This window comes from Carettochelys insculpta, chromosome 8, assembly GCF_033958435.1.
Source record: "Carettochelys insculpta isolate YL-2023 chromosome 8, ASM3395843v1, whole genome shotgun sequence".
Taxonomy (NCBI): Eukaryota; Metazoa; Chordata; order Testudines; family Carettochelyidae; genus Carettochelys; species Carettochelys insculpta.
The window spans coordinates 873,192-898,627 of NC_134144.1; the positions used below are offsets into that span (position 1 = coordinate 873,192).

General features: G+C 43.5%; 2 protein-coding genes across 13 annotated transcripts in view; both read left to right on the forward strand.

Annotated features, from left to right (window-relative positions):
- PCNT (pericentrin) overlaps positions 1–16,943 on the forward strand; it is a 175,901-nt gene extending 158,958 nt beyond the window's left edge. For all 7 annotated transcript variants that reach the window (XM_075002108.1, XM_075002112.1, XM_075002111.1 and 4 more), the window contains 6 exons: positions 1,222–1,386; positions 7,978–8,216; positions 10,579–10,667; positions 12,884–13,031; positions 14,718–14,845; positions 16,532–16,943. In XM_075002108.1, coding sequence (XP_074858209.1) covers positions 1,222–1,386; positions 7,978–8,216; positions 10,579–10,667; positions 12,884–13,031; positions 14,718–14,845; positions 16,532–16,566 — 804 coding nt within the window. In that variant the 3' untranslated portion in view covers positions 16,567–16,943. The remainder of the gene's footprint in view (positions 1–1,221; positions 1,387–7,977; positions 8,217–10,578; positions 10,668–12,883; positions 13,032–14,717; positions 14,846–16,531) is intronic.
- Positions 16,944–21,310: 4,367 nt separating this feature from the next.
- The window catches only part of DIP2A (disco interacting protein 2 homolog A), a 167,865-nt gene continuing 163,739 nt past the window's right edge, over positions 21,311–25,436 (forward strand). For all 6 annotated transcript variants that reach the window (XR_012646329.1, XR_012646330.1, XM_075000617.1 and 3 more), the window contains exon 1: positions 21,311–21,477. Coding sequence is in view for 4 of the 6 variants with exons in the window: in XM_075000617.1 (XP_074856718.1) it covers positions 21,381–21,477 (97 nt within the window). In the remaining 2 variants the exon portion in view is untranslated. The remainder of the gene's footprint in view (positions 21,478–25,436) is intronic.

A 25,436-nucleotide genomic window follows, 5' to 3' on the forward strand; every position in this document is an offset into this window, starting at 1 on the left:
TCCTTTCCCTGGGGATTGCCATGTGGTGCAATGCTTGGCTGCGAAACTCAGGTCTCCTCCCAAAGGTCCAGCAGATGATACAGGACCTTGCCTTTGACGGTACTGACCTCTTTGGTGAACAAAGTAATTTCCACCTACCGGCACAGCCTTAAGGACTCTGGGAACACTTACAGTCCTCAGCTGTCCACACCCCAGCCACATGACAAAAGGCTTTTATGCCACAGTCCTCTAAGTGGTTGAGGGCCAAGACGGCCTACCTACTCAGGCCAAGACTGACTTTTCTTAATGCCTCTGAGGTACTCAAAGAAAAAGTCATCCTGCCCCCAATACAACCAGGTGATAGTGTCTTCGGGATCTGAGCAGGCCTTTTGACTGTGAGCTTGAGGACAGCGTACCAACCACCTGGGATCCTTCCACACTGTTCCAAAATCATTTGTGCCCTTTCCACCAGGCTTCCAACAGTATCACCTTGGACTGTGTGATAGAATACTCTGTCCCATTCCACTCCCACCAGTCCCTCATCATGACTTGGCCAAGGTTCCCCTGCCAGCTTTTACAGCACACTCCAGGCATGCGCCTGCCTCCTCTGCTGCCTTCCTGGCACATGTTGCTGTCCAAGAAATCTGTGGAGCAACAGCATGGTCCTTCACCCACACTGTCTCACCGCACTATGCCATTGTACCCCAATCCTGGTAAAATGTGATATTCATCACCGCAGTGCTCAAGTCAGGAACTCATTAATTGCAGCCCCTGCTCGTGGGTAAGGCTTATGAATCACCTACTAGGAACTGATGTGAACTAGCACCCAAAAATCAAAAACCAGTTACTCGCCTTTTGAAATTGTTGTTCTTCGAGATGTGTTGTTCATATTTATTCCATACCCCCCTCTTTTGCCTCTGTCAGAGTGGCTGGTAAAGATTAAATGGAGGAGTGGTCAGGTTGGCAGGGTCATATATAGCATGCTGCACCAGTGCCACTCCAGGGGGTTCCACAACTGACCTGACAGAGGCTAAGATAAGGCTTTACAGCAATCATGCACGCACCTAATTGGAATAAATATGATCAACACTTTTCAAAGAACAACAGTTACGAAAAGTTAGTAACCATTTTTAACTCCAAGTCAGTTTACTGTAGAATTCAACTCAAATAATTGCTGTATTCCTTTGGGAGTAGTGAATCTTGATGGTTATTTTCTGTTCCTCCTTTGAATTTCATTTTTAGATCCAGTCTTCAGATGATGTTCCCTCCGTTCATGTATCAGAAAGGGCTTCCTGGCAGCGGGAAAAAACTGTTCTGCAGAATGCTTTGAAACAGGCAGAATCTGAGCTGGCTAAAGCTACTGCTGAAATTGAAAACAAGCCAGTTTTGGAAACTTCAAACCAAAAGGTAAAATGAATGATGCAAACTGTGATTAAAAATGCCCTCTGGAGAATGGTCAGGTTGCCAGACCCAAGACCACAGAGCAGCCCTTAATCTTTGTGCTTCAGTTTCCCCATATTTTCATATGCCTACAGTATAGATTTGTTGTATAATAATGTTTATAATGACTGTGGAGGCCCTGTGCTCCACTAGGAGCATAAAGGATTAAGAAGATGATGACAATGTTTGGAGACAACTTCCTTATTCACTCTTTCCACACTATTCATAATTTTATGGACCTCAATCATAACTCCCGCTTAATCTTCTCTTTCCTCAGTTGAACAGGTTCCAGTCTTTTTAAACTGTCTGCACACGGAATCTGTTCAGGATGATTGTTGTTGCTCTTCTTTATACTTTTTTTTTTCCCAATTCCGATTGAGATGGGGATACAGGAAGTGCTCACAGTATTTAAGGTGTGATTATGCTTTGAATGGACAAGTGTTTGCAAGTGTCTAATTTATTCTTGTTTAAATTAGGTATTTTGGTATAAATGTAGCTATATAGGGTCATAGAATCATAGACCACTAGACTGGAAGGGACCTCGAAAGGTCATCAAGTCCTGTCCCCTGCCCTCATGGCAGGACCATGCACTGTCTAGATCAGGGGTGTCCAACCTTTTGGCTTGCCTAGCCACATTGAGTGAAGAGGAATTGTCTTGGGCCGCATATAAAATATATAATATAGTTAATGTATATAAATCACATAATAATGTTAAAAGTTTACGATCTTGTGGGGCCGCGTTACTAGCTGTCCAGGGCCGCATGCAGCCCGCGGGCCGCAGGTTGGACACGCCTGGTCTAGATCGTCCCTGATGGAGGTCTGTCTAACCTGCTCTTAAATATGTCCAGTGATAGAGATTCCACAACCTCCTTAGTCATAAATATGTTCTCACATCCTGGGTAGTTCAAGCAATTGTAGCATTTTTGTGCATAAATCTGCTGTGCTTAAATTTGTATACTCTGTTGAACACACAGATTTTTCAGGGTTAGATTTATTGTGTAGTGAGCATCCCACTCCCCCCAGCTAGGACATCGTCATTTCTTATATGTTCTACTTGAGTACTTTGCATTTTTTTTTTAAATAATTTTAACAGTGGACATGGAGAGGTGGGTGGTCCAGTGGTTAGAGTGCTTACTTTACAGTGATCTGGTTAAAGTGCTTCAGACACTAAGACTATAGGGGAGGTAGAAGGAGCCCAGCCCTCGCAGTCCACCAGCTCTCAGCCCAGGATCCTTTGGAAGTCAAGCCCTGTGTAAGGGACTTTTCCAGCAGCGAGTCTACATCTACACCTACCTCTGTCCCTTCAGTTTGGGGCATGGCCCCTATAATCCAAGTTGTAATGGCAGCTTTTCTCTAGTAGTACCCCCTCATGGATGTTGGATGATGCCCTGTTGCGGTCCAAGGGCAGCTGTAGGCTTGGCAAAGTCAGAACCCTACCAGATCTCTGTCCTTTGGTCGCTTTTGTCTCCAGTCAGCTGCTCCTAGACCTCTTCCTTAGTCTCCTGTGCCCGGGGAATTGGTGCTTGTTCCAGGCCTGTTTGCCACCTTGGCTGGCAGGCTTGTGATCCTTCCCATCAGACAGGGATGCAACTAACTCCTCTTGTAGTAGTCTCCTATAGGAAGACGATCATCTTTGTAACTGTTTTAATACTTTCTGTAAATTGAGATGTGCAGGAGATGAACATTGAATAAAATTGTTCAGTGCAAGGCTGTGATACTTCAGTATCATTTTAGTACTTGATACAGGGAATTCAGATTTATGTTGTCTGAGCTCTGTCCAGAAGCTAGTATCAAAACTAGTTCGTGCAATCCAGGCGGATTTTCAAGGATGAGGCTGTTACACTTATTTTAGACATAACAAACTACAACTAAAGATGAGGGGGATTGTAATTTCCCCATATATTTATTTTGTGCCTTCCCATAAACATCATTTAAAATTACTCCACTGTTTTCTCTGTAAAGCCAGTCAGCTTCACCTGTTTGGCTCGTTCCACATGTAACACGAGGAGAAAGATTTTATAAATAAAAATTTGTTAAACAGTAGAAATTGGCTGGGATAATAATTAACTACTTAAGTAGAAGGAGTAAAAGGACAACTTTTTTGAAGTTTACTGTATTTCAGAGTGACATTATCCCTTTAAATCATATTCTACAAAGACTAAACAAATAGGTTATATCTGACTTTTGAACATAGTAATCCTGTGCATATATCTAATCTTACTTTTTAGTCTAAGCATATATTTGAATTAAAAAAGAGAGAACCTCTTGAATAGGATTCTGAGAGTAGATGTAATCCATACCCATTAGTAACAGAGAGAAAGCCGTGCTAGTCTAAAAACTATCAAAACAAAAAAACAGTAAAGTAGCACTTTTAAAGACTAAAAAATAATTTATTAGGTGAGCTTTCGTGGGAGAGACCCACTTCTTCAGACCATAGCCATACCAGAACAGACTCAATATTTAAGGCACAGAGAACCAAAAATAGTAATCAAGGTTGACAAATCAGAAAAAAAAGATCAAAGTGAGCAAATCAGAGCGTAGAGGGGCGGGGGAGGGGAGGATTCAAGAATTAGATTCAGCCAAGTATGCAAAAGAGCCCCTATAATGACCCAGAAAATTCGCATCCTGGTTCAAATCATGTGTTAATGTGTTGAATTTGAATATAAAAGAGAGTTCAGCAGCTTCTCTGTCCAAAGTAGTGTGAAAATCTCTCTTCAGTAAAATGCAAACTCTAAGTAATTAACAGAATGGTCTGCTCCATTAAAATGTCGGCTGACCGGTTTGTGGATCAGGAGTATTTTTATGTCTGTTTTGTGCCCATTAACTCTTTGTCTGAGAGAGTTTGAAGTCTGTCCAATATACAAAGCATCTGGGCATTGTTGGCACTTGATGGTGTATATGATGTTAGTTAAGGAACATGAGAATGTGCCCGTGATTCTGTGACTAACCTGGTTAGGTCCAGTGATGGTATCCCCAGAATAGATGTGTGGACAAAGCTGGCAGAGCGGGCTTTGTTGCAAGGAAAAGTCCCAGGACTGGTGTTCCTGTGGTATAGACTGTGGCTGTTGGTGAGAATCCTTATAAAGCTGGGAGGTTGTCTGTAGAAGAGAACAGGCCTGTCACCTAGGGCCTTATGGAGTGTGGCATCCTGATTAAGGATAGGTTGTAGGTCTTTAATCATGTGTTGCAGTGGTTTGAGTTGGGGGCTGTAGGTAATGACCAGTGGTGTTCTGGTCTTGGCTTTTTTGGGCCTATCTTGGAGTAGCTGGTCTCTGAGTATTCGTCTGGCCCTGTTTATTTGTTTTTCTATTTCTTCTGGCGGGTAATTCAGGTTTATGAATATTTGGTAAAGATCTTGTAGTTTTTGGTCTTTGTCAGAAGGATCAGAGCAAATGCGATTGTACCTGAGGGCTTGACCGTAAACAATGGATCTAGTTATGTGTGCAGGATGGAAGCTAGAAGGGTGTAGGTAAGTATAGCGATCAGTGGGTTTCTGGTAGAGTGTGGTACCGATCAGGCCATCCTTGATTTGTACTGTAGTGTCCTGGAAATGTATCTCTCGCATGAAGTAATGGAGGCGTAAGTTGATGGTGGGGTGCAGATTGTTAAAGTCTCTGTGGAATTCTTCTAGAGTCTTTATACCATGGGTCCAAATCATGAAGATGTCATGGATGTATCTTAAGTAGAGGACGCATAATAGGGGACAAGAGCTGAAGAATCATTGTTCCAGGTCAGCCATAAATATATTAGCATATTGTGGGTCCATGTGGGTGCCCACAGCAGTTCCACTAATCTGGAGGTATAATTGTCCCCAAGTCGGAAATAATTGTGGGTGAGGACAAAGTTAGAGGTCAGACACTAGATTGGCTGTGGTGACATCAGGGATGGTGTTCCTGATCGCTTTTAATCTGTCTTCGTGTGGAATATTAGTGTACAGAGCCTCCACATCCATGGTGGCAAGGATGGTGTTGTCAGGAACTTTTCCAATGTTTTGTAATTTCCTCAGGGAGTCAGTGGTATCTCAGAGATAGCTGGGAGTGTTGGTGGCATAGGGTTTGAGGAGATAGTCCACATAACTGGATAGTCCGGTGGTAAAGGTGCCAATACCTGAAATTATAAATCGTCCGGGGTTCCCAGGTTTGTGGATTTTTGGGAAGTAAATAGAATAATCCAGGATGGGGCTCAGATGGTGTGTCTGAGTCCATCCTGGATTATTCTGTGTACTTCCCAAAATCCAAAAAACTGGGAATCCCCTTATGACCTATGATTTCAGGTATTGGCACCCTTAGCACCAGATTATCCAGTTTTGTGGAGTCTGTCCTCACACCCTATGCCACCAGCACTCCTAGCTATTTCCAGTCTGTCCCACGAAAGCTCACCTAATAAATTATTTTGTTAGTTTGTAAAGTGCTACTTTACTGCTTTTTTGTTTTGTTTCTATACCCATTGTTAACAATGTACTGCATATATTTTAGCATAGTTTGAGACAGTAACCATATCAAGATTTTTAAGACCTTTGGAAAATCCAGACAAGAAGGTTTTAAAAAAAAAAAAAAAAAAGTAAAAAGGAAGAAAGAGCATTCTGTTCTGAATCCTAATTGAATGCTCTTTGTTATGAGTATGATACTACAGGTTGAACCTCCCGGGTCTGGCACACTCAGGACCTGACCAGTCCCAAATCAGGGAGTTTGCCAGACCAGGGGAGGTCAGTGCCAGCCTTTCAGTTCCCCGTTGCAGCCCTCAGGGCTCTACTTCTTCAGCCCCTGAGCCTCCCAGGCACTCAGTGCTGGGGTACTGGCTGGCTCTTGGGATATAGGCAGCCTGACAAGCGGAGCCCTGGTGCCGGCTCCCCTCTCTAGTCTGCTGATACTCCTGGCCCCCAGCCAACTGTTTTTTTCCCAGTGAGTGCTCCAGTCCCAGTGCTCCTGTGAGGCCAGCAGCATTGATGAACCAGGTTTGTTGCTGGACTAGGGAAGTCTGGATTAGATGCTCAACTTCTATTTGCTATGACGGAAGAACAAAGATGTCTGCAGCTCTTATTTGTCAGGATATTAAGTAATTTTCATTAAATGTAGTTATTTTATTGCTATATAAATGACAATTATTGTTTGCTCTTTTTACAAGTTTTCAATTTTTAGAAAAATCCATGTAGTCAACATTCAAATGGTAATTATTGTTAGCAATAGTTAGATGACATGTAGTTCATGACACCATTAAAAATACTCCACCTCATAGGTCTTCTAAAAGAAAAGTTCTTATTGCCAGGTCATTTAATATACAAATTCCTCTGTAATACTCAGGCTTCTCTTTGTGATCTGAAGGCTGTCTGAGGGAGAATAAGTCCCTTGTATGTCACAAGAACTGACTAACCATCCATGAATATTATGTATTCACCGCATAGTTTCCTTTGAACTTCAGAAGCATCTGTTAAACCCTTTGTGATAGTTTTATCAAGACCAAGTTAGATGGACTTTTTGAATCCAACATGCATATTCATTAATAACTGATAAATACAAATTCTAATCTAAAAGCTAAACAACAAAGCCATTTTCCCAGTATTTTGGTGTGATTATCACGTTCAGAATTGCCCAAATGTTAAGAGAATTAGACTGTCCAAAATCAAATGCATGTGAAGTTATAGCCTTGTCTATACTAGCAAATTGCTGCCATGGTAGCTATCTTTGTCTCAGTGATGTTGGAAGTCATATTATAGATATCTTCATGTAGCTGCTGTTAAACCCTTTCTTGACAAGTTACATAACTCCGCACAAATTTCCTTGCGTAGGCAAGCCCTCATAGACAAGTAGAGGGATAGCAGCTCCACATAAGGTTTCCATGCTGCCATTATCACAAACGCAGCTGATATTCAGTAAATGGTCCATATCAGCTGGAGCGCTAATAATCCAAATTCTAATTAAAAGTTTTATTTTCAAAAATGTTATATAGTTTTAGGCTACATCTACACTAGCCAAAAACTTTGAAATGGCCATGCAAATGCCCATTTCGAAGTTTACTAATGAAGTGCTGAAATACATATTCAGCGCCACATTAGCATACGGGCGGCTGCGGCACTTGGAAGTAGCCGGGGTCTTTTTGAAAAGGAGCCCCATCAGGACGAGCCATACGGCGGCGAGTCGCATCAATTTCGAAGTCCCCGTATTCCTATGAGCAGATGGGAATAAGGGGACTTGGAAGTAGGCGGGGTCCTTTCGAAAAGGAGCCCCGTCTGGATGAACCACGCGGTGGTGAGCCACGTCAATTTTGAAGTGCCGTGGCTGCCTGCATGCTAATGAGGCGCCGAATATGTATTTCAGCACTTCATTAGTAAACTTCGAAATGACCATTTGCGTGGCCATTTCAAAGTTTTTGGCTAGTGTAGACATGGCCTTAAAAACAACTTTTATTATACGGTTTTCCAAAGCAAAACCACTTTGTCTAATCTGTCATGCCACAGACAACATGTTGTGGGGGAGCTTGTGGGAGTAAACAGGTCTGGCTTGCAATGAGTGTAGAAGCTTCTTTAACTGAATTTCAGTGACTTTTTTTCTCCCCCCGCAGATGCAGAAATTATACAGGAAGTATTTGCGAGCTGAAAGTTTTCGAAAGGCTCTTGTTTATCAGAAGAAATACCTTCTATTGCTGCTAGGTGGATTCCAGGACTGTGAGCAAGCAACACTGTCGCTGATAGCTCGTATGGGAGTCTATCCTTCGCCTGCAGACCTGCAGGTCTCTGAATCACGTTCCCGCCCTTTTACCAAGTTCAGATCTGTGGTGAGAGTGGTCATTGCAGTATCAAGGTAAAAACAAACACAAAAAATAATCTTCCTTTGTGTTCCTTTTAAATATTGCAATATCCACAATATATTTTTTATTTGTAGAACTGCTTAGTTTGGTTACTCTGGAGTGAAAGATTTGTTCAAAAGCCATTTCAAAACACACATTAGCAGATAACTATGTTTGAGCAATATGGCATGTTCCCATCCAATATATTTGACATGTGCCTTATCAGAATAATTTTAAACATTGCTCAGACTTCCCCCTCCCCTGCTGCACATGTCCCTCCGCATCATGCTGGAACCTGAGGCTGGCAGATATGTGCTTTATTAGAGTACTTTTAAACATTGCTTCCTCAAAACGGCTTCTGTCTGTTTTTCTACTGCACCAACCCCATGGTATCTGAGAACCACCATGCAGCACCTGTGAAGAAACGACCCATTCAGGTGACATCCTCTCTGAGTTCAACAAGTGTATTCTGACCCATAGTAAAATATTGTATCACCACCACTCACTGACCTCAAATACGAATTCTTCCATCTGACCTCATTCATGCTTCATCAGTGATGTGCACATTCCTCCGAGTTCAGCCAACAAGTCCAGTTTTCATCCATCTTGAAACTTGTCTCATTGATTTATCCACAGAGCATCAATCTGTAATGAAATTATCTGCTTGAGATGCAAAACCAGCACCATTAAAACTTTTTAAATGTAAAACTAATTTTCTAAATGTAACATGTGATTCCTTTTGTAAGTCTTTCCCTTCACTCTGTAAAAGTGAGGCTGGCAGAGCCAAATCATTGTTTTATGTGAGTCTAATTAGAGGGTTAATCCCAAGAAAAGAGTAAGCCCTGCACTCCATTATACTTGAGGGGAAAGCTTTCTTGGCAACAGCAGCAGGGAACCAGTGACCAGTCTGCAGGAGCATGAGGAGATGCTCCAAGTCTCCCTCCACCCCTACAAAGACTGCAGTATAGCGGAGAGCATCTCCAGCATAATGCATTCAAAAGGGGTACAGTGGAAAGGAGCCACAAGACTTATGCCCATGCTGAACACGGAGGGAGAAAGGGAAGAATCTGATGTACACAGAGACCAAGCGAAGGGAAAGCAAGGACTGTTGAGCAGACTGAATGGTGCCTTTTACCCTATTTACTTTTCTTACTGCCAAATGAACTATCTTTGGGGACTGGTTTCTTTCTGTTAACGGGGATTTACCTTTTGGTACTGTACATCACCAAACATGACTTTTTTTAATGTCACTCACTCACTCAAAAGAAAACACTGAGTATATTAAAATGAAAAAGTAAATTAAGATTCCCATCAGCTCATGGGAATAAGGGGACTTCGAAGTAGGCGGGGTCCTTTCGAAAAGGAGCCCCGTCGGGACGAGCTGCACGGCGGCGAGGTGCATCAATTTCGAAGTGCCGTGGCCGCCCGCATGCTAATGAAGCGCTGAATATGCATTTCAGCGCTTCATTAGTAAACTTCGAAATGGCCATTTCGAAATTTGGGGCTAGTGTAGATGCGGCCATAGAGAGCAGCCTTGCTTTAAAACCAGTTTGTAAACTCTGAATTTTCTTATCTGAACTCCATCAACCATTTAATAAATGTCCAAAGGGCAGTTTACACAGTAAACTACTTGACGAGCCTATGCCCAAGAGACTTTGGGTAAAATTGCACTATTGTTTCTATTATGGGATACACTTGTGTGCTGAAATAGAAACCATGCAGCCAAACACCACACTCGAAATAGTAGCGCTATTTTGAGTGCCATGTTTCATTCCTAGTAACTTCATTCGACGAGGGTTATCAAGAAGTTCGAAATAAGCACTAATTTCAAACCACAGTGCAGCGTAGCCTGCACCGGGTTAGAAATAAGATGCCTTGAAATAAATCACGCAGTTTGCACAATGCAATTCTGTAACTTACGTCGAGCTTTAGCCTCAGTGCATATCTTCACTCCCTGCTGGATTGACAGGCAGTGATGGAGCCATTGGGAGTTGGTTGATTGCCTTTGGTATGGAGGCGATAAATCGACCACTGAGTCTTCTCCCAGTGACTTGGTACTTCATCAAAACAAGAAGAGTAGGTGGAGTCAGCAGGAGAGCATCAGCTGGTGACTTATAGCTGTGAAGATACTCTGGTAAGCAGACCTAATACATTGACTTAGCTGTGTTATTCATATAGCTGAATTTGTGTAAATTAAGTCAATGACCTGTTGTAGTGTAGACAAGGCCTCTAGCTGACTGCTACTAGTTTCTTTCTGGGGTTATTTGTACAGTGTAAAATTTTCACATCAGCAACGATGTTTGGTATTTCAACTCAGTGAATTTTTGTTTTTTCTGCTGTTTTTAATCCAAATACAAATTTTATATTGCTTGCAAGGTTAAAGTTTTTGGTGAAAAAATGGCATAAAGTAAACAGAAAAGGGACACAAGGAGAAAACATTTCTTACAGCATTGGACATAAGCCAGGTGAGGATTTCTTTTGAACAAATAATTATATGTTTATTATTTCTTTCCGATAGTGTGTGTTCTTAAGTAGTAACAAATGGGCTTTAGTACTGAAATGATCTTTTATCATAAAAAGCTGTTACACCATCGGTTCCCTAAAATTAAAGGTTAAGATTTTTGCATGTCACAGCTGAAGAATTCAGAATTTATAATCCCAGCAGCAGCCTATTGTTTCCTTTTGTGGAAGGACACAGACAAGTGAGACTGAAAGGCATTATATTTAAAGCTAAACAAAGGGAAATATTCTTTAATACCCTGTGGATGGAATTCATTGGCACAAGGTAATTCAGTAAGGCTGGACATTTACATGGCTATCAATATCCAGGGGTCTTACTATAAATATTATTAAAACAAAAGTTTTTGAATTTCAGCTCGTTACTAGAAGTTGGGAAAGGACTTTACCTGTTGGTAGGTTATTCCATACTTGGTTTCAGTGGGATTTCTTGAATCTCTCTCTCAAACAGCTGCTACTGAGACCAAGCCATTGGTCTGATCCATTCAGAGATCAGGCCGATGGTCTTATCCATTCTGGCAGATAACATATCTCTGTATATAGAAATCTACAGAAATACAGATTTTAATATGTGGGCTTGTGTATATTATTTCTTAGATGTCATTTTCATTAATTCATTGTTTTAACAAAAAATTTAATTGTGCATTGAACTAAATACAGATTTAACCAATAAAAATAGTGCATTTTCCAGTTCCTGATGCACCTGAGACTTCACTTCTCGTTCTTTATACTACGGTAAACTCTTGTACATCTGGCAGCCCTGGGACTGGGAAGGTTGCTGGATGTTCACATATTCTGGATAATAGAGAGGTATACCTAGCAATGCATAATGCTAAAGAAAAACAAGGTTAGATATTAAGAAAAAAAATATATGCAGAGTCCTTTGTTCAACAACAAGAGTAGTATTGTACACTGTAAATTTATACTGTTTGCTGTATTTATTTGTGTTAACTTTCACTATACTGTACTTATGGACAACATAACTAAAATTTACTTACAGTTAAAAAGAGAGTTCTGGATGATAGAATGCTGAATAGGAAAGCGTTTACTGTATTTTAACTTCTTTATATCACTTCTGTATTTCAACAGATTTTTCAAGCATTGTATTTTTCATTAAGGTCTAGGTACCACTGAAATTCCTATCTTAAATGTATATTACTAGTTTTGTTATCTCAGTGCAAAACATCATGGCAGTTTTCTTGAAAGCCTATTTTTATGACCTGTTTGTCATGGTCAAATGGATCCAACGTACTTCATGGATTTCTTGGACTCCTGTCTCCTCTCTCTCCTCCCTCACCAAAAAGAAGTGTGCGCGCGCGCACACACACAGAGCAAGAGACCAACCTGCATCTATAGCTTTATACCTCTTTTGTAACTACAGATGAAAACAAGCTTGAGATGTCAGATCTGATTTAAAGTAATATTTGGGATTAACAGCTTAAAAAGAGGAACAGGGAATGAAAGTGCCTCTGGTGTTACAATAAAATACAATCATGAAAAATTACTGTAGAAGTGGGAGACAAGGTAGCTTTCAACGCAACGCACTTGCTTGATTTGTTAGAGAGCTGAACGTATGGAGTGGTTATATTACTACAAACATTAAAATGTTGGCCTTTTCTAATACAGTCAAAATTGATTTTTCAAAATAGGTACTCAACCTTTTACTTTAAAACCAAAATAGAGGTTGTTTTGCTATCATTTACTTATTTTGTTACATATAGGCTGTGTCTAGACTAGCCCCCAACTTCGAAGGAGGCATGGTGATTAGGGTGTTGGGAGATTATTAATGAAGTGCTGCGATGCATATGCAGCACTTCATTAGGCTAAATCCCCCCCCCCCGCAGCAACTTCGAAGTACCTGCAGCTACACGCAAGCCAGCACTTTGAAGTGCCCACGCTACTTGGAGGTCCCTTTACTCCTCAAAATGTTGAGGAGTAAAGGGACTTCAAGGACTTCGAAGTAGCGTGGGCACTTTGAAGTACCCCTGGCTACATGCAAGCCAGCACTTCAGAGTTTCATACTTCGTAGTTGCTGCAGGGGGAGATTTAGCCTAATGAAGTGCTGTCAGGCCCCCTTCAAAGTTGGGGGCTAGTCTAGACGCAGCCATAATGGTTGTCTGTGTAATTTCACTATTGACTGCTAACTGCTTTAATACTGTTTCAGGTGCTAGAATAGAAGTTCTAAGACAGCAGCAGTTCCCAAGTGTTAATGTAAACTCCCCTCCTACCCGAGATATTGGATCATGCTACAGAACCACTTCTGCTAGATTTGTGAGCCACTCACCGAAATCCTCTTACTGGTTACATAACAGGTTAGTGTCTAGCATAGTATTGTATTTGTTCTGCCAGAGTGTAATGTTTCATACAAACATAACCTATTGTTGGGAGGTTTTGTGAACAGGAATGGAATTTGATTCCTGACGTTTATTAAACGTTTAGCATCGTTTCATGATGCTAAACACAGTTGTATTTCCAATTTATTTGTAACGGTTTGTAAACAGTATGTGCTTGATTTCTAACAAGATTATTTTGACAAAACCAAATACTTTTAATGTTTGTGTTCATGACCCTCCCTATGGAGGCAATGTTGATGATTTGTGTCTCACAAATCGAAGTTTATTACCATGTATTTACAGGAGCAAATTCAATAGTCCCGTATGGAAAGACATAGATGTTAGTTGAGATGGCTATGTCACAGTTCTGCAATGCTTCGTTAGCAGCAGCACCTGAAGGCTTCAGCTGTGGGTTCCTGGGCAAGTGTGGAGAACAGCGGGGCAATCACGTCCAACTTTGTAGACGCGTTCAGTGTGTTCACGAGTTATAGCCTAATCCCAGTGTCCCAAAGGCGCACTTAGATACCAAGGGCATGATTCTGTGTTGTGCCCTCCTCATCACTTCCCAGAGCCAAAGTTTTAGCACCTGGGCCACTTTCTACGTGGTTTTCTGCTAACTACTTCCACTAGACAAGACAGCTGTCTCTTAGATATCAGCAGGGTTGAGTCTCATAGGTCTCCAGCCTTTCCTTTACACTCCATCCTAAATATTGTACTATTCATCCTTATTCATCCCTTTTTACGCTAAATGGGGATGATGTATATCAATATTTTTTTAAAATTCCAATTTCCCTTACACTAAATTATTAAGTACCTGAAGAGTTCTAGACTGGCCTTAGCTGTGTGTGTATTGCAGTGTTGGTGTAGTGATGTTGGTCCAAGGCTAGGCAAACTTTTTGGACTGGTGTGCAAATTGTATGGCTGGCCATGAATTCTGATACAATTGAGGGCAGGAGGGCTCGGGCTGAGGCTGAGGGCTCTGAGACTGCGCTGGAGATGAGGGGTTGGGGTGCTCCAGGCTAGGATCATAGGGTGGGAGGAGGATGAGGGCTGGGACCAGAGGAGCTGTGTTATGGGGGTGCTCAGGACTGCAGGCTTCTTGAGGTCCTTTTCTCAACCAGCTCCCAGCAATAGAGGCAAGTCCCCTTTCTGACTCCTATGTGGAGGGACAGCCAGGCAGCTCCACAGGCATTGCCTCTGCAGCTCCTCATGGTTGTGGTTTCTGGCTAGTGGGAGCTGCAGATCTGGTACCTGGGACAGGGCAGCACACAGAGGGTACATGTAGGAGGTGGAGGGCAGACATACCAGTGATTCCAAGTCACAGTGCCGAGCCAGATCGGGGCCCCTGACCTGCTCCCTAGTGGTAACGTGAAGGCTGAATTAATCAATTTGATGGGCCAGAACCAGCCCAGAGGCCCTAGTTTGCCCATCCCTGTATTATACATACAAGGTGGAATAGGTAGCTGTGATGTTGGACTAACTTCTGTTCATGAAACCAAGCTTTTAAACTACACAAAGTTCTTTAAGCCCTGAAGAAGAGCTCTTTGTAGCTCGAAAGCTTGTCTTGAACAGAAGTTGGTCAGTAAAAGAGGTCCCCGCACTTATCTTGTCTCACTGTGTGTATTGTGAACTTCGCAAAGTAGGAAATATTTTTTTCTTTTTAAGATTACATCCACCCACAAGTTCAGCTTCAGAGAAGTCACTGTTGTCTACCCAAGATCCTGAACGGTCATTAACTGAATACATCCATCGCTTAGAGGTTATCCAGCAAAGATTAGGAGGTGTACAAAAAGGTAAAATGAAATTAATCATCCCTAAGACTTTTCTGCTACATATTGTCCTTGATAATCACAAAATGTGAAGTATATTTTTAAAAGAAACAACTTGGCATTTTTCACAGTGGGAGGAGAGATTAAAATGTAGATTTTTAAGGTGAAACTTTACTGCTTTCATGTGTTGCATCTTAAAAGATTCAAAGTATGACTCTTCTACAAATGATTTCTTAAGTGGAGCTGTTCAAAGGTAAATATCCTTCTGTGGATGTTTCTCTTTTCTGTGATCATATGCTGTCAGACATTAAGCATGTAAGAGAAGGTATTTGGGCTGAAGTTGCTTCCTTCCTACTACATATATAAAAAGCTGTGCAGGTAGTTGGGTAGAGAATGGAATATGCAAGTATGCATAAGAATTCCAAATTTTCTTTTTCTAGATTCAGGACAAATGTCAGTCTTGAAAATATGCATGATCTATGCATGCTATTTTTGATTTAGTTTTGAAATGTTTCATTTCTATTTCAACCATATTTAACCTGAGTGTAAATAACTCAAATTTCTAAACAAAAAGTTATTTTAAATTAGAAAATGCAGTGTGGGCTTGCTGTTGTGTAATTTGCCAGTTATTAGAAGCTCAACAATGTTAGTCTGTGGGTTTTTTTCTTTTTTTATTTATTATCCAGTGTATAATGGCTCTTACCTTTTAGTCTCTGTGGACATTTTAATTAGGGAAGAGATGAGGCTTACTGGCTCCAGTTAACTGGTAAGGACTGGAGCAGCCCCCAGCCTACCCTAGGAAGGGGCCTGCTCCAGCCCCCTTGGGCCTGCCGTGAGCAGGGGCTCTCTAGAATGGCCAGATCAAACCTTGTCTGTGCCAGGCCCGGGAGCACTGCAACCTTTTCCCTGTTTAATCAATTTTACATTCCTAATTTTAATACTACATTCTAATTTAGCAACTTACTTTCATGAGGCCAATTAAGATAAAAAGTTGCTGTTGAAACTGATGTATTTTATGAATTGTGTCACTGAAGTCAGTATGAGTTTGACGTTGACTTCAGTTGGGCCAGGATTTCAGCTGAAGCTTGTTGCCATGACTGTGAAACTGGGAATTTTATATCTGAAGCTCCTTGTAGCAGAAATAGTTAAATATGTTGTGTTAGAAACTTGATAACACCTCACAGACTTAAATATTTTGCTTAATTGGTTACTATCTAATCTTAGCATAAACAGTGATACTTTTCAGGAAAGTGGCTCTCATTGGAAGTAGGTTCAGAAATGCTGCTTTAATTATTAATCATAGTTTTAGTAGGAGATAAATTTTGATGGTATCTTTTCAAACTATGTTGAAAATGAAATGTCTTCTAGTTTGCAGTAAAATTTCACAAGTATTCTTCAGCCTAAAACTAAACTGTGAGTGCATACTTTGTTGCTGGTAAAAGGTATCAGAACTAGACAGGCAATCTTGTTTGCTGCTTGTGAAAGAAACCTAGACTAGAATCCAAGTCTGCAGGCTAATAAACCATTTAGTCCCTTGTATGTACAGTTCTCAAGTGGACAGAGATTACCTCTTTCAGCAAACTAGCATGAAATTCATGGTGACAAGCAAACATCACAAGGAAAAATAATGTACAAACTGGAGTGTGACATTAGGTAACATAAATGCTAATAGATTGCCAGTACTCATTGGTTATTTTATTTTAAATTTAGGAAACACTCCGGGACCACCTCACCAGCGAACATAAACTGACCAGAGAACTTCTCAGAACCGGGTTCTGAAAACCCCAGGTTGCTACTTCCTTTTGAAGTGGATGCTTTTGTGCTCTGATGTTTCTGAGCCCTAGGAAGTCCAACATTTATGTGCAGTTGAATAAAGGGGTTTTAGTGTCTATGCAATGTTTTTGCATCAGATTTTTATGTGTTCAGTTAATTACATTTTTGAGGAAGTCACTATTCACTCAGAACGTTTTTTTTACAAATTTATGTGGAATAACTGTTAACCATAACAGTTTAAGAGTGCCTGCTGCATTGTATTGGCCAAAAAGTGTCTTTTTTATGTTTATTTTTCTAAAGTGTATAGCTGGATCCCTTGTTAAAAAAATGATTAAAGTGACATTTTATTAGCCAATGCTTTCCACGTACTAGTTACTTCACTGTGTATTTTTAATTTCTACTCTTACCATAACACTGCTCAAAATTTTCATCTACAAGTAAGGTCGTTCATGTCAACTGAACAGTTACATATGCACTACTAAGGAGCTCTCATGTATAAATATTTTGTAATTATATTCTGCAAAGTTTGGATTGACGTGCTGGAAAATAACTCCTATCCCAGTCATATCCCCAAGCCCCACCACTGTGTGCAGCCATCATTCCATGTGGACTTGAGATCTGCTATGTAGGTGAATTAGATTAGAAGCTTCTTTCCTGCCCATCCTTACTTGTGGGAAGGCATGGAGGTCTCATACCAAACCAACTTGATTTCCTCTTTTGCTAGAGTGACTGGTTGGTGGATAGGAGGAAGGCAGTCGACAATAATATACCCGGACTTCGGATTTTGACACAGTCCAACATCACATTCTGACAATTAAGCTGGAGAAATGCAGGCTTGATGGAATTACCATTAAGGGGATACGTAATCTGTTAAACAATTGAAAGCAATGAGTATTAATGGAATTACAGTAAGGTCTCAGAGTACTTGAATCCAGAGTATGGAACCCTGCTCCTTATGCGGCTGACCTCTGATTCATACTGTGGACAGTAAACTCGTGAGATATGCTGAGGGGGCGGGGGGGAGATCCCCCTGTCAAAGGGGAACAGAGTCGGCAGTAGCTAGCTTTTCCCCTGAGTGCTGCTGGGAGGGGTGGGGGGCTCCAACCCCCTGCGAACCTGGCTCAGCTCCACCCTCCCACCCCCGCTTGGAGCCCTAACTCACCCCAGGCTTAACCCCCCCACCATCACCCAAGCCCCTGACTTACATGAATTTAGGGGTATCTTGGGGGATTACTGTATGTTAGATTGAAGGGAAGTCTCCAGTGGGATTCAACAGGGATCTGGCCTGGGTCTGGTGTTCAATATCTTCGTGAATGTTACAGAGAGCGAATCCTGATGAAATTAACAGATGACACGAAGCTTGGTGTGTGTGCGCGTGCGCGTGTGCACAAATACGTTGGAGGACAGAGATCAGAATCAGAAGGTTCTTGATAAATTGGAGAAGTGGGCTATAAACAAAATGAAATTCAGCAGACAATGTAAGGTGCTACACTTATGGGAAAATAATGCTCCAATATTCAAGGGGTATGATATCCTGTTACATGATAACATGATAGTTTATATCTTCAAATACTTGAAAAGGCAGCCATAAAGAAAACAGAGAAAATTTCTTTGGGCAAGACAAGAAGTAACGGATTCAAACCAGATTTAGATTAAATCTCACGAAAAACTTCCTCACTTAACTGTAAAGGATGGGCCAGACTGCAGTTGTGGAAGCTCCTTTCCTGGAGGTGTTCAAAGAGGCTGGATTGCCATGTGCCTTGGAAGGTTTAGACAATTGATTCTCAATGTTTTCAGACTACTCTTCTCCTTTTGGGAAATTGATTTGTCTTGCATCAGTTCAAGTTTCACCTCACTTAAAAACTATTGCTTACAAAATAGGCACAAACACAAGTGTCACAACACACTTGCTGACAGATTGTTTAATGTCTCCTTTGTATTGTGCTTGCATTTCAGCATATAGTATATACAGCAGTATAAGCAAGTTATTGTGTGAAATCTGAGTTTGTGCTTTTTATGCTGAATCCTGCAGCGCTTTTAAGACTAATGCATTTATTTGGGTATAAGCTTTTGTGAGCTATAGCCTATTTCCTCAAAGTGCATAAAGTGGAAACCTCAGTTTGTCAAGGATGTATTTGGTCAAATATGGGAGTGTTACATTGCTATGTGGTGGACCAGCTTTAATAAGGCCAGTTCAGTCAGGGTGGATGTGGCTCACTTCCAACAGTTGATAAAGTGAATGCCAGAAAGGGGAAAAGTACTTATTGCAGTAAGTTAGCCATTCATGGGCTCTGATCGGATCCAGTTTGATAGTTTGCATATGCGTTCCGGCTCTGCAGCTTTATGCTGCACTGTTTTTGAAGTTTTGGCTCAAGTATGGCAAGTTTCACCTCTGTTACTGAGTGTCCAGGGCCTCCCTGGAAGATGTCTGAGTTACCTCCCCTGGAGTAAACATACCCATGGGTGAGATCATCTGCTCTACACACACCATCACTGGGGGAAGAGCTAGCTCAGTGGATTGTGTATTAGCCTCCCACACCCAGGGTTCTGAGCACAATCCTTGAGAGGCCATTTGGGGATCTGAGGCAAAAAAAGGCCCAAGGCCCATTCCAGATCTATGAGATGCATAACTCCATGTATTTTATTATTATTAGCTTAGACAATTAGAAGGGACTGGTCCTTACAGCCCCAGAACTGAGGGTAGAGCCAGCAGGCTGGACAGGAATAGTAGACCACAGCCCCTGAGCACCAGGCTTTGCCATGTTTGACACAGTACCAGCACCAGTCTTGTGGCTGGCATGGCCTCTGCTGCTGGGCAAGCCAGGCTTGTGGAGGTAGTGAGCAGGTTGTGAGGTAACCCTGCAGGAGGGCAGGGATACACCAGGGCCTGCCCATCTGCACAACCTGCAGTGGGCACCTCTGCTGGTTGGGCTGGGTAGCACCCGGCAGCTATGGGCACCACCTGGAGAGGCCTAGTGGGGCCCTGGCTGGCAGCCAGGCTTTTGCCAACTGCCTCAGGGCAGCACTGGGCTGCAGCCCCAGCTCTAGCTCTAAACCCCCACCTCACCTGTTCCACATTTCTCCCCCCACTGTCTAATCCTCCCAGCTGTTCCACATTCCTTCCCCCAGTCTAACCCCCCCCGCTGTTCCACATTCCTCCTTCCACTGTCTAGCTCCCCCCCCCGCTGTTCCACATTCCTCCCCCCACTGTCTAACCCCCCCCCCCGCTGTTCCACATTCCTCCTTCCACTGTCTAGCTCCCCCCCCGCTGTTCCACATTCCTCCTCCCACTGTCTAACAGCCCCGGCCGTTCCACATTCCTCCCCCCACTGTCTAACCCCCCCAGCTGTTCCACATTCCTTCCCCCAGTCTAACCCCCCCCCGCTGTTCCACATTCCTCCCCCCACTGTCTAATCGCCCTGGCCGTTCCACATTCCTCCCTCCACTGTCTAACCCCCTCCGCTGTTCCACATTCCTCCCCCCACTGTCTAACCCCCCCCTGCTGTTCCACATCCCCCACTGTCTAACCCCCCCAGCTGTTCCATATTCCTCCCCCCACTGTCTAACCCCCCCAGCTGTTCCATATTCCTCCCCCCACTGTCTAACCCCCCAGCTGTTCCATATTCCTCCCCCCACTGTCTAACCCCCCAGCTGTTCCATATTCCTCCCCCCCTGTCTAACCCCCCCTGCTGTTCCACATTCCTCCCCCGCTGTCTAGCCCCCCCGCTGTTCCACATTCCTCCCTCCACTGTCGAACCCCCCCGCTGTTCCACATTCCTCCCTCCACTGTCGAACCCCCCCGCTGTTCCACATTCCTCCCTCCACTGTCGAACCCCCCCACTGTTCCACATTCCTCCCCCCACTGTCTAGCCCCCCCTGCTGTTCCCCATCGCCCCACTGTCTAATTCCCCCTGCTGTTCCACATTCCTCCCCCCACTGTCTAACTCCCCCTGCCGTTCCACATCCCCTCCCCCACTGTCTAACTCCCCCCGGCCGTTCCACATTTCCCCCACTGTGTAACCCCCCCAGCTGTTCCACATTCCTCCCCCCACTGTCTAACTCCCCCTGCCGTTCCACATCCCCTCCCCCACTGTCTAACTCCCCCCGGCCGTTCCACATTTCCCCCACTGTGTAACCCCCCCAGCTGTTCCACATTCCTCCCCCCACTGTCTAACTCCCCCTGCCGTTCCACATCCCCTCCCCCACTGTCTAACTCCCCCCGGCCGTTCCACATTTCCCCCACTGTGTAACCCCCCCAGCTGTTCCACATTCCTCCCCCCACTGTGTAACCCCCCCCGCTGTTCCACATTCCTCCCCCCACTGTGTAACCCCCCCCAGCTGTTCCACATTCCTCCCCCCACTGTCTAACCCCCCCCCAGCTGTTCCACATTCCTTCCCCCACTGTCTAGCCCCCCCAGCTGTTCCACATCCCCGCCCTTCCCGCTCTCTAACCTTCCCCCCGCTGTCTAATGCCCCCAGCGGCTGCAGCGGCCCTGGCATGGGGTGGAGACGGCTCGACTCCGCTCCCGGGGGGGCCGAGAAGAGCGAAAACCCCCCACTTCCCGGCATCCCCTGCGCGCAGGGCCGCCGGCGCGGGGCAGCATGGAAGATGTGGTCCCCGTAAGCCCCGCCCCTCCCGGCTGGACAGGCTCCGCCCCTTTCCTCCCGGAGGTCCCGCCCCCTGCGCAGTGCCCGCGTGTGTGGCTGCGGCAGCGGCCCCGCGGTGCCGCGCCTGTCTGGGCCGGGGCTGCCTGAGGCGGCCGGCGGGGCCTGGCGCCAGCCGGACATGGCCGCCGAGCGCGGCGGCTGCTCCCTGGAGGCGGTGCCGCTGCCGCCCGAGGTGCGCGAGAGCCTGGCGGAGCTGGAGCTGGAGCTGTCGGAAGGTGAGCCGGGGGCTCGTCCTAGTCCCGGCCCCGGCCCCGGCCCGGCCCCGAGCGGCGCGGCGGCGGCAGCAGCAGCAGCAGCAGCTCGGGTCGCGGCCCGCGTGAGAGCGGGGCGTTGGGACACCCGGCCGGGCCCGGCCGCCGCGGAGTGGGGCTGGGGCTGGCTCTGGCTCTGGCTCTGGCTCTGGCTCTGCCCGCGGGCGGCCCTAGGCCCGCCGTCGGCTGCCCCTGGCTCGGGTGGCCCGGGCGCGCTGCGGGCGGAGTCGGGCGCGGCCGCCGCTAGCCCGGCAGGGAGGCTCCCGCCCTGCTGGCGCTGCGTCCCGGGCCGGCGGGTGGCAGGCTGCGGGGCTCCACCTTGATCTGCGCCAGCCTCGGCCCACAGGTGTCCGCTCGCGGCGGGTCCCGCCCCGCTCCCGGCCTCGGACCCCGGGGCGGGGGGGCTTTTAATTGCCTGGCTCGCGTCTGGCCTGCCCCCGCCTCGGGGTCCCTCACCAGCAATTGCTCCTGCTTCTGTTGGTACGTGTGAAGCGACACCAGCAGCCCGCGCGCCTGAGCGTGGCACAGCTCCGCGTAGGGTACAGCCGCCGCCTCTGTTCTGACCGCTTTCCGTCGGCTCTGCCTCCGTGGGGCCCTGAGCAACAGCCGCGGCTTTGGTGTGGTCTTCTGGCTGGAGACGGGCAGAAAACCCTCCCTACACTTGTTCGCTTTGGGGTGGTTTCTCACTGCTATAATTTCGAGACTGGTAGAAGTAGGGATCTCGTGTCTTGGGTCAAGAAGGTTTTCTTGTTTTTCTGAAGTTTTCCTATCTTATCAAGGTTATCTTTTGTCTACACACCTGTTCAGCTATGAAGGGCTAGAAGTATCTGATGCAAAGAGCATTGTTTTTACAGGAGGAAGTAGTGTAATCTATCAACTTGAACTGAATGGGTTGTGCATTCTTTTAAATAGCCATGCTTAGTAAAAATGGTTAACTCTTTTAATTTTGCATTTGTTTTGTTACATTCTTAGTGAGACAAGTCACACCTTTGATCTTAGCATTGTCTATGCTGATATTTTTAATGCATTGGATCAGGATAGCTGCTCAATAGTCAATGTATGCTGTGGATATGGGGTACTGGGGTAAGCATTACTGCAAAGTGATGGATAAGTTGCACTGGATATTGGCGTAAGTGTGCTGGTTGCTAAAACTCCCAGTGTAGACTAGACCTTGGACTTGGAGACCTGGGTTCAGTTCTTGGCTCTGCCACAGATTCCTTCTGTGGCCTTGGGCAAGTCATTTAGTGCCTCAGTTGATCGTGTGTAAAATGGGCACCATGCTTCCTCTTTCACACCCTTTATCTTTTCTGTTAGGTTGAAAACTTCTAAGGGCAAGAAAGGTGTAGCTTATGTATTTTTAAAACTGCCTAATACAGTTGGTCACTTGCAACAGATGGGCTGTGTAATTGCTACTGTAATAAAAATATCAATGTCTTGGTGGAGTTGGAAAGAATGCTGAGTTATGGCAAGACAGTCATTTTAATTTGTGTAAAAGGGATACACAGTTTTCTTGTTTTACATCTCCGTAATTGTGAACATTTTCATTGTGATTGGTATTTGTGGAAAATGGTTATCAGCTCTTGCACTTTTGTTGAGTGTATGTGTCACATTCACTATGTTGTTGAATGTTGATGATTTGCAGAGCTGTTGTATGATGAGGGACAATATGGCACTATTATGGCCATAAAGATTACATAGTGTTAACCACAATTAAGAACTGCCACTTGGACGCAGTTTTTTAAACAACATATTACTGTGCTTGAAAATATTCGTTTAGTGGTACTTTAATCGTTGGACAGATGCTGAACATAAATAATATTTTAATGTAACACATCCCTAAATTAACACCTGGTTGTCATTTATGAAGAATAGGTAGGCTTGGCAGAATGCAGTTTTTTATTATTTTAGTGGACAATATGATTTGCAGACATTTTAAAATATGTATTGATTTTAAAAGTTGTGCTGAAGTAAGGGGTTTCATCTTATTTATTTTAAATTTCAGAGTTGTGTAAAATTAGAGGGGGTGTAAGATGGCTGTAAAGAGATTTAAAAAAGTGAATGCTCTACAACAGTTAAAATACAAATTGTCAACATCACATCAAAATATCCTTGAATAAGTTCTCAAGCCACATTTTATTTATTTGTTTATCTTTGCGTTTGGATTATCATCAATGGAGGAGTTTCTTTGTTGGTATGTTTATGGTGAAATCAACATTTCTCAATAAAAATTGAATCCTTCCCACCTTAATAATAGTTGAGAGTAGTTTCTTGAATGCCTGTGCAGTAATTCCTACAGCCTGGCCTGTTTACTTACATCATAATTGGCACCTGTAAAATTAATTCCATGATTTCATAAGAAAAAGGTATTCAGTGGTTATGTTGAATATGGAATATTTGATCGGGTTATTTTTCAGAACAGAAAAGATGACACTTCGAAGATGTTAGTGTTTTGTGAATTGGGGTCGTTGTACTGCCAGCATGAGAATAGTGATTAGAGATGGAACTACAAGGCATGGTTATACAGAATGAGCTACCAGTTTATAATCAAATGATTTCATTTTGCTTACATAACCTACTAAGCTGGTATGCATGATTTTGTAGCTGCACTTAACTAAATTAGTATTACAAAATGGAACTGTGTTGGCTTTTGTTTTGAAATAACTAACAAATATAGGACAGTGTTAAAATTGATTCCTCTTGTACTACACACCACTTAATTAAAAGGTCATAAATAGGAATTATACACAGCTCTTTTTTCACTGATTTATACGATTGAAGTTAATTTCTTCCAAGAAAATGTTCCTTTGTTTCAGAGGGAAGCTGTGTTAGTCTGTTTCAACAAAAACAACTAGCTCAGGAAAGCTCATGTCCAAATAAATTTGTTAGTCTTTAAGGTGCTACAAGGCTCCTTGTGGGTTGGTTGGTTGCTTTGTTTTTTTTTTGTTTTGTTTTTTTTACACCCCATGGATTTGTTTCCTCTTGGTTGAATACAATATTAATTTAATTAGTTTAATAAAATGCTTAAATCAGATTTTCTTCTGTTTTTCAATAGGACATTAGGGCTGCTATAAAAATGCATAAAATATTTGGATCAGTGTGGGGAGACAGGAAAGCAGTCTAAGAACATCACAATGAAATGTTCTTCAGCAAGCCCCTTTAAATGGGAAAATTACATTTTTATATATAACATTTTTTTATTCATGTCCTCAAAAGATTTTGCTAGGGCCCTTCAGCAAAAAGAGTGGGGGAAGAAGGTGCTGACACTCTTCATGCTTTAATATATTTTAAAGTTCAAGGCTATTTTCATATTGTAAAACAGTACTAATGATCACAGTTTTTTTGGTATTTGCTCTGAAATTCACTTTAAAGCCCCATGCTGGAGTTGCTGAATCTGTTTGGGATTCTATAGCACTTGAAAAACATTTTTTATATCCAGTGGAAGTTAGTGAAATTTTGCTTCTTGTGTTTTTAATGCAAACAGTCGTTTTGTGAAGAAATGTACTGGTATGTTGACACAGTCTACTGCCCTGGAAGACTGGGCACACAGTGAATGAATAGCACGTGTTGTTGTATCTGAAGATGTGTGTTTAATAAATTTTTATTTTATTACTGCTACTGTATACTGAAAAACTCTGCCTCTGTATAGAAATCTGTTAGTTTCCTTTCACACACACACACACACACACACACACACACACACACACACACAAAATAAAAAAAAATGAAAAATCTGATTTTCACCTTTCCCGGATCCTTTTGTATATCCCCAGGTTTCCTCTGACCATCCTCTCCTTTTCATGACGGGCTGTCCCATAGCAAGTTTCTGGCTGCACTGTTAATTGTCTTGACTACACTGGAGAAATGCATACAGATAAAGATGAACTGCTTCCCCTATACAGTGGCAGAGTTTTTCAGTATATAGT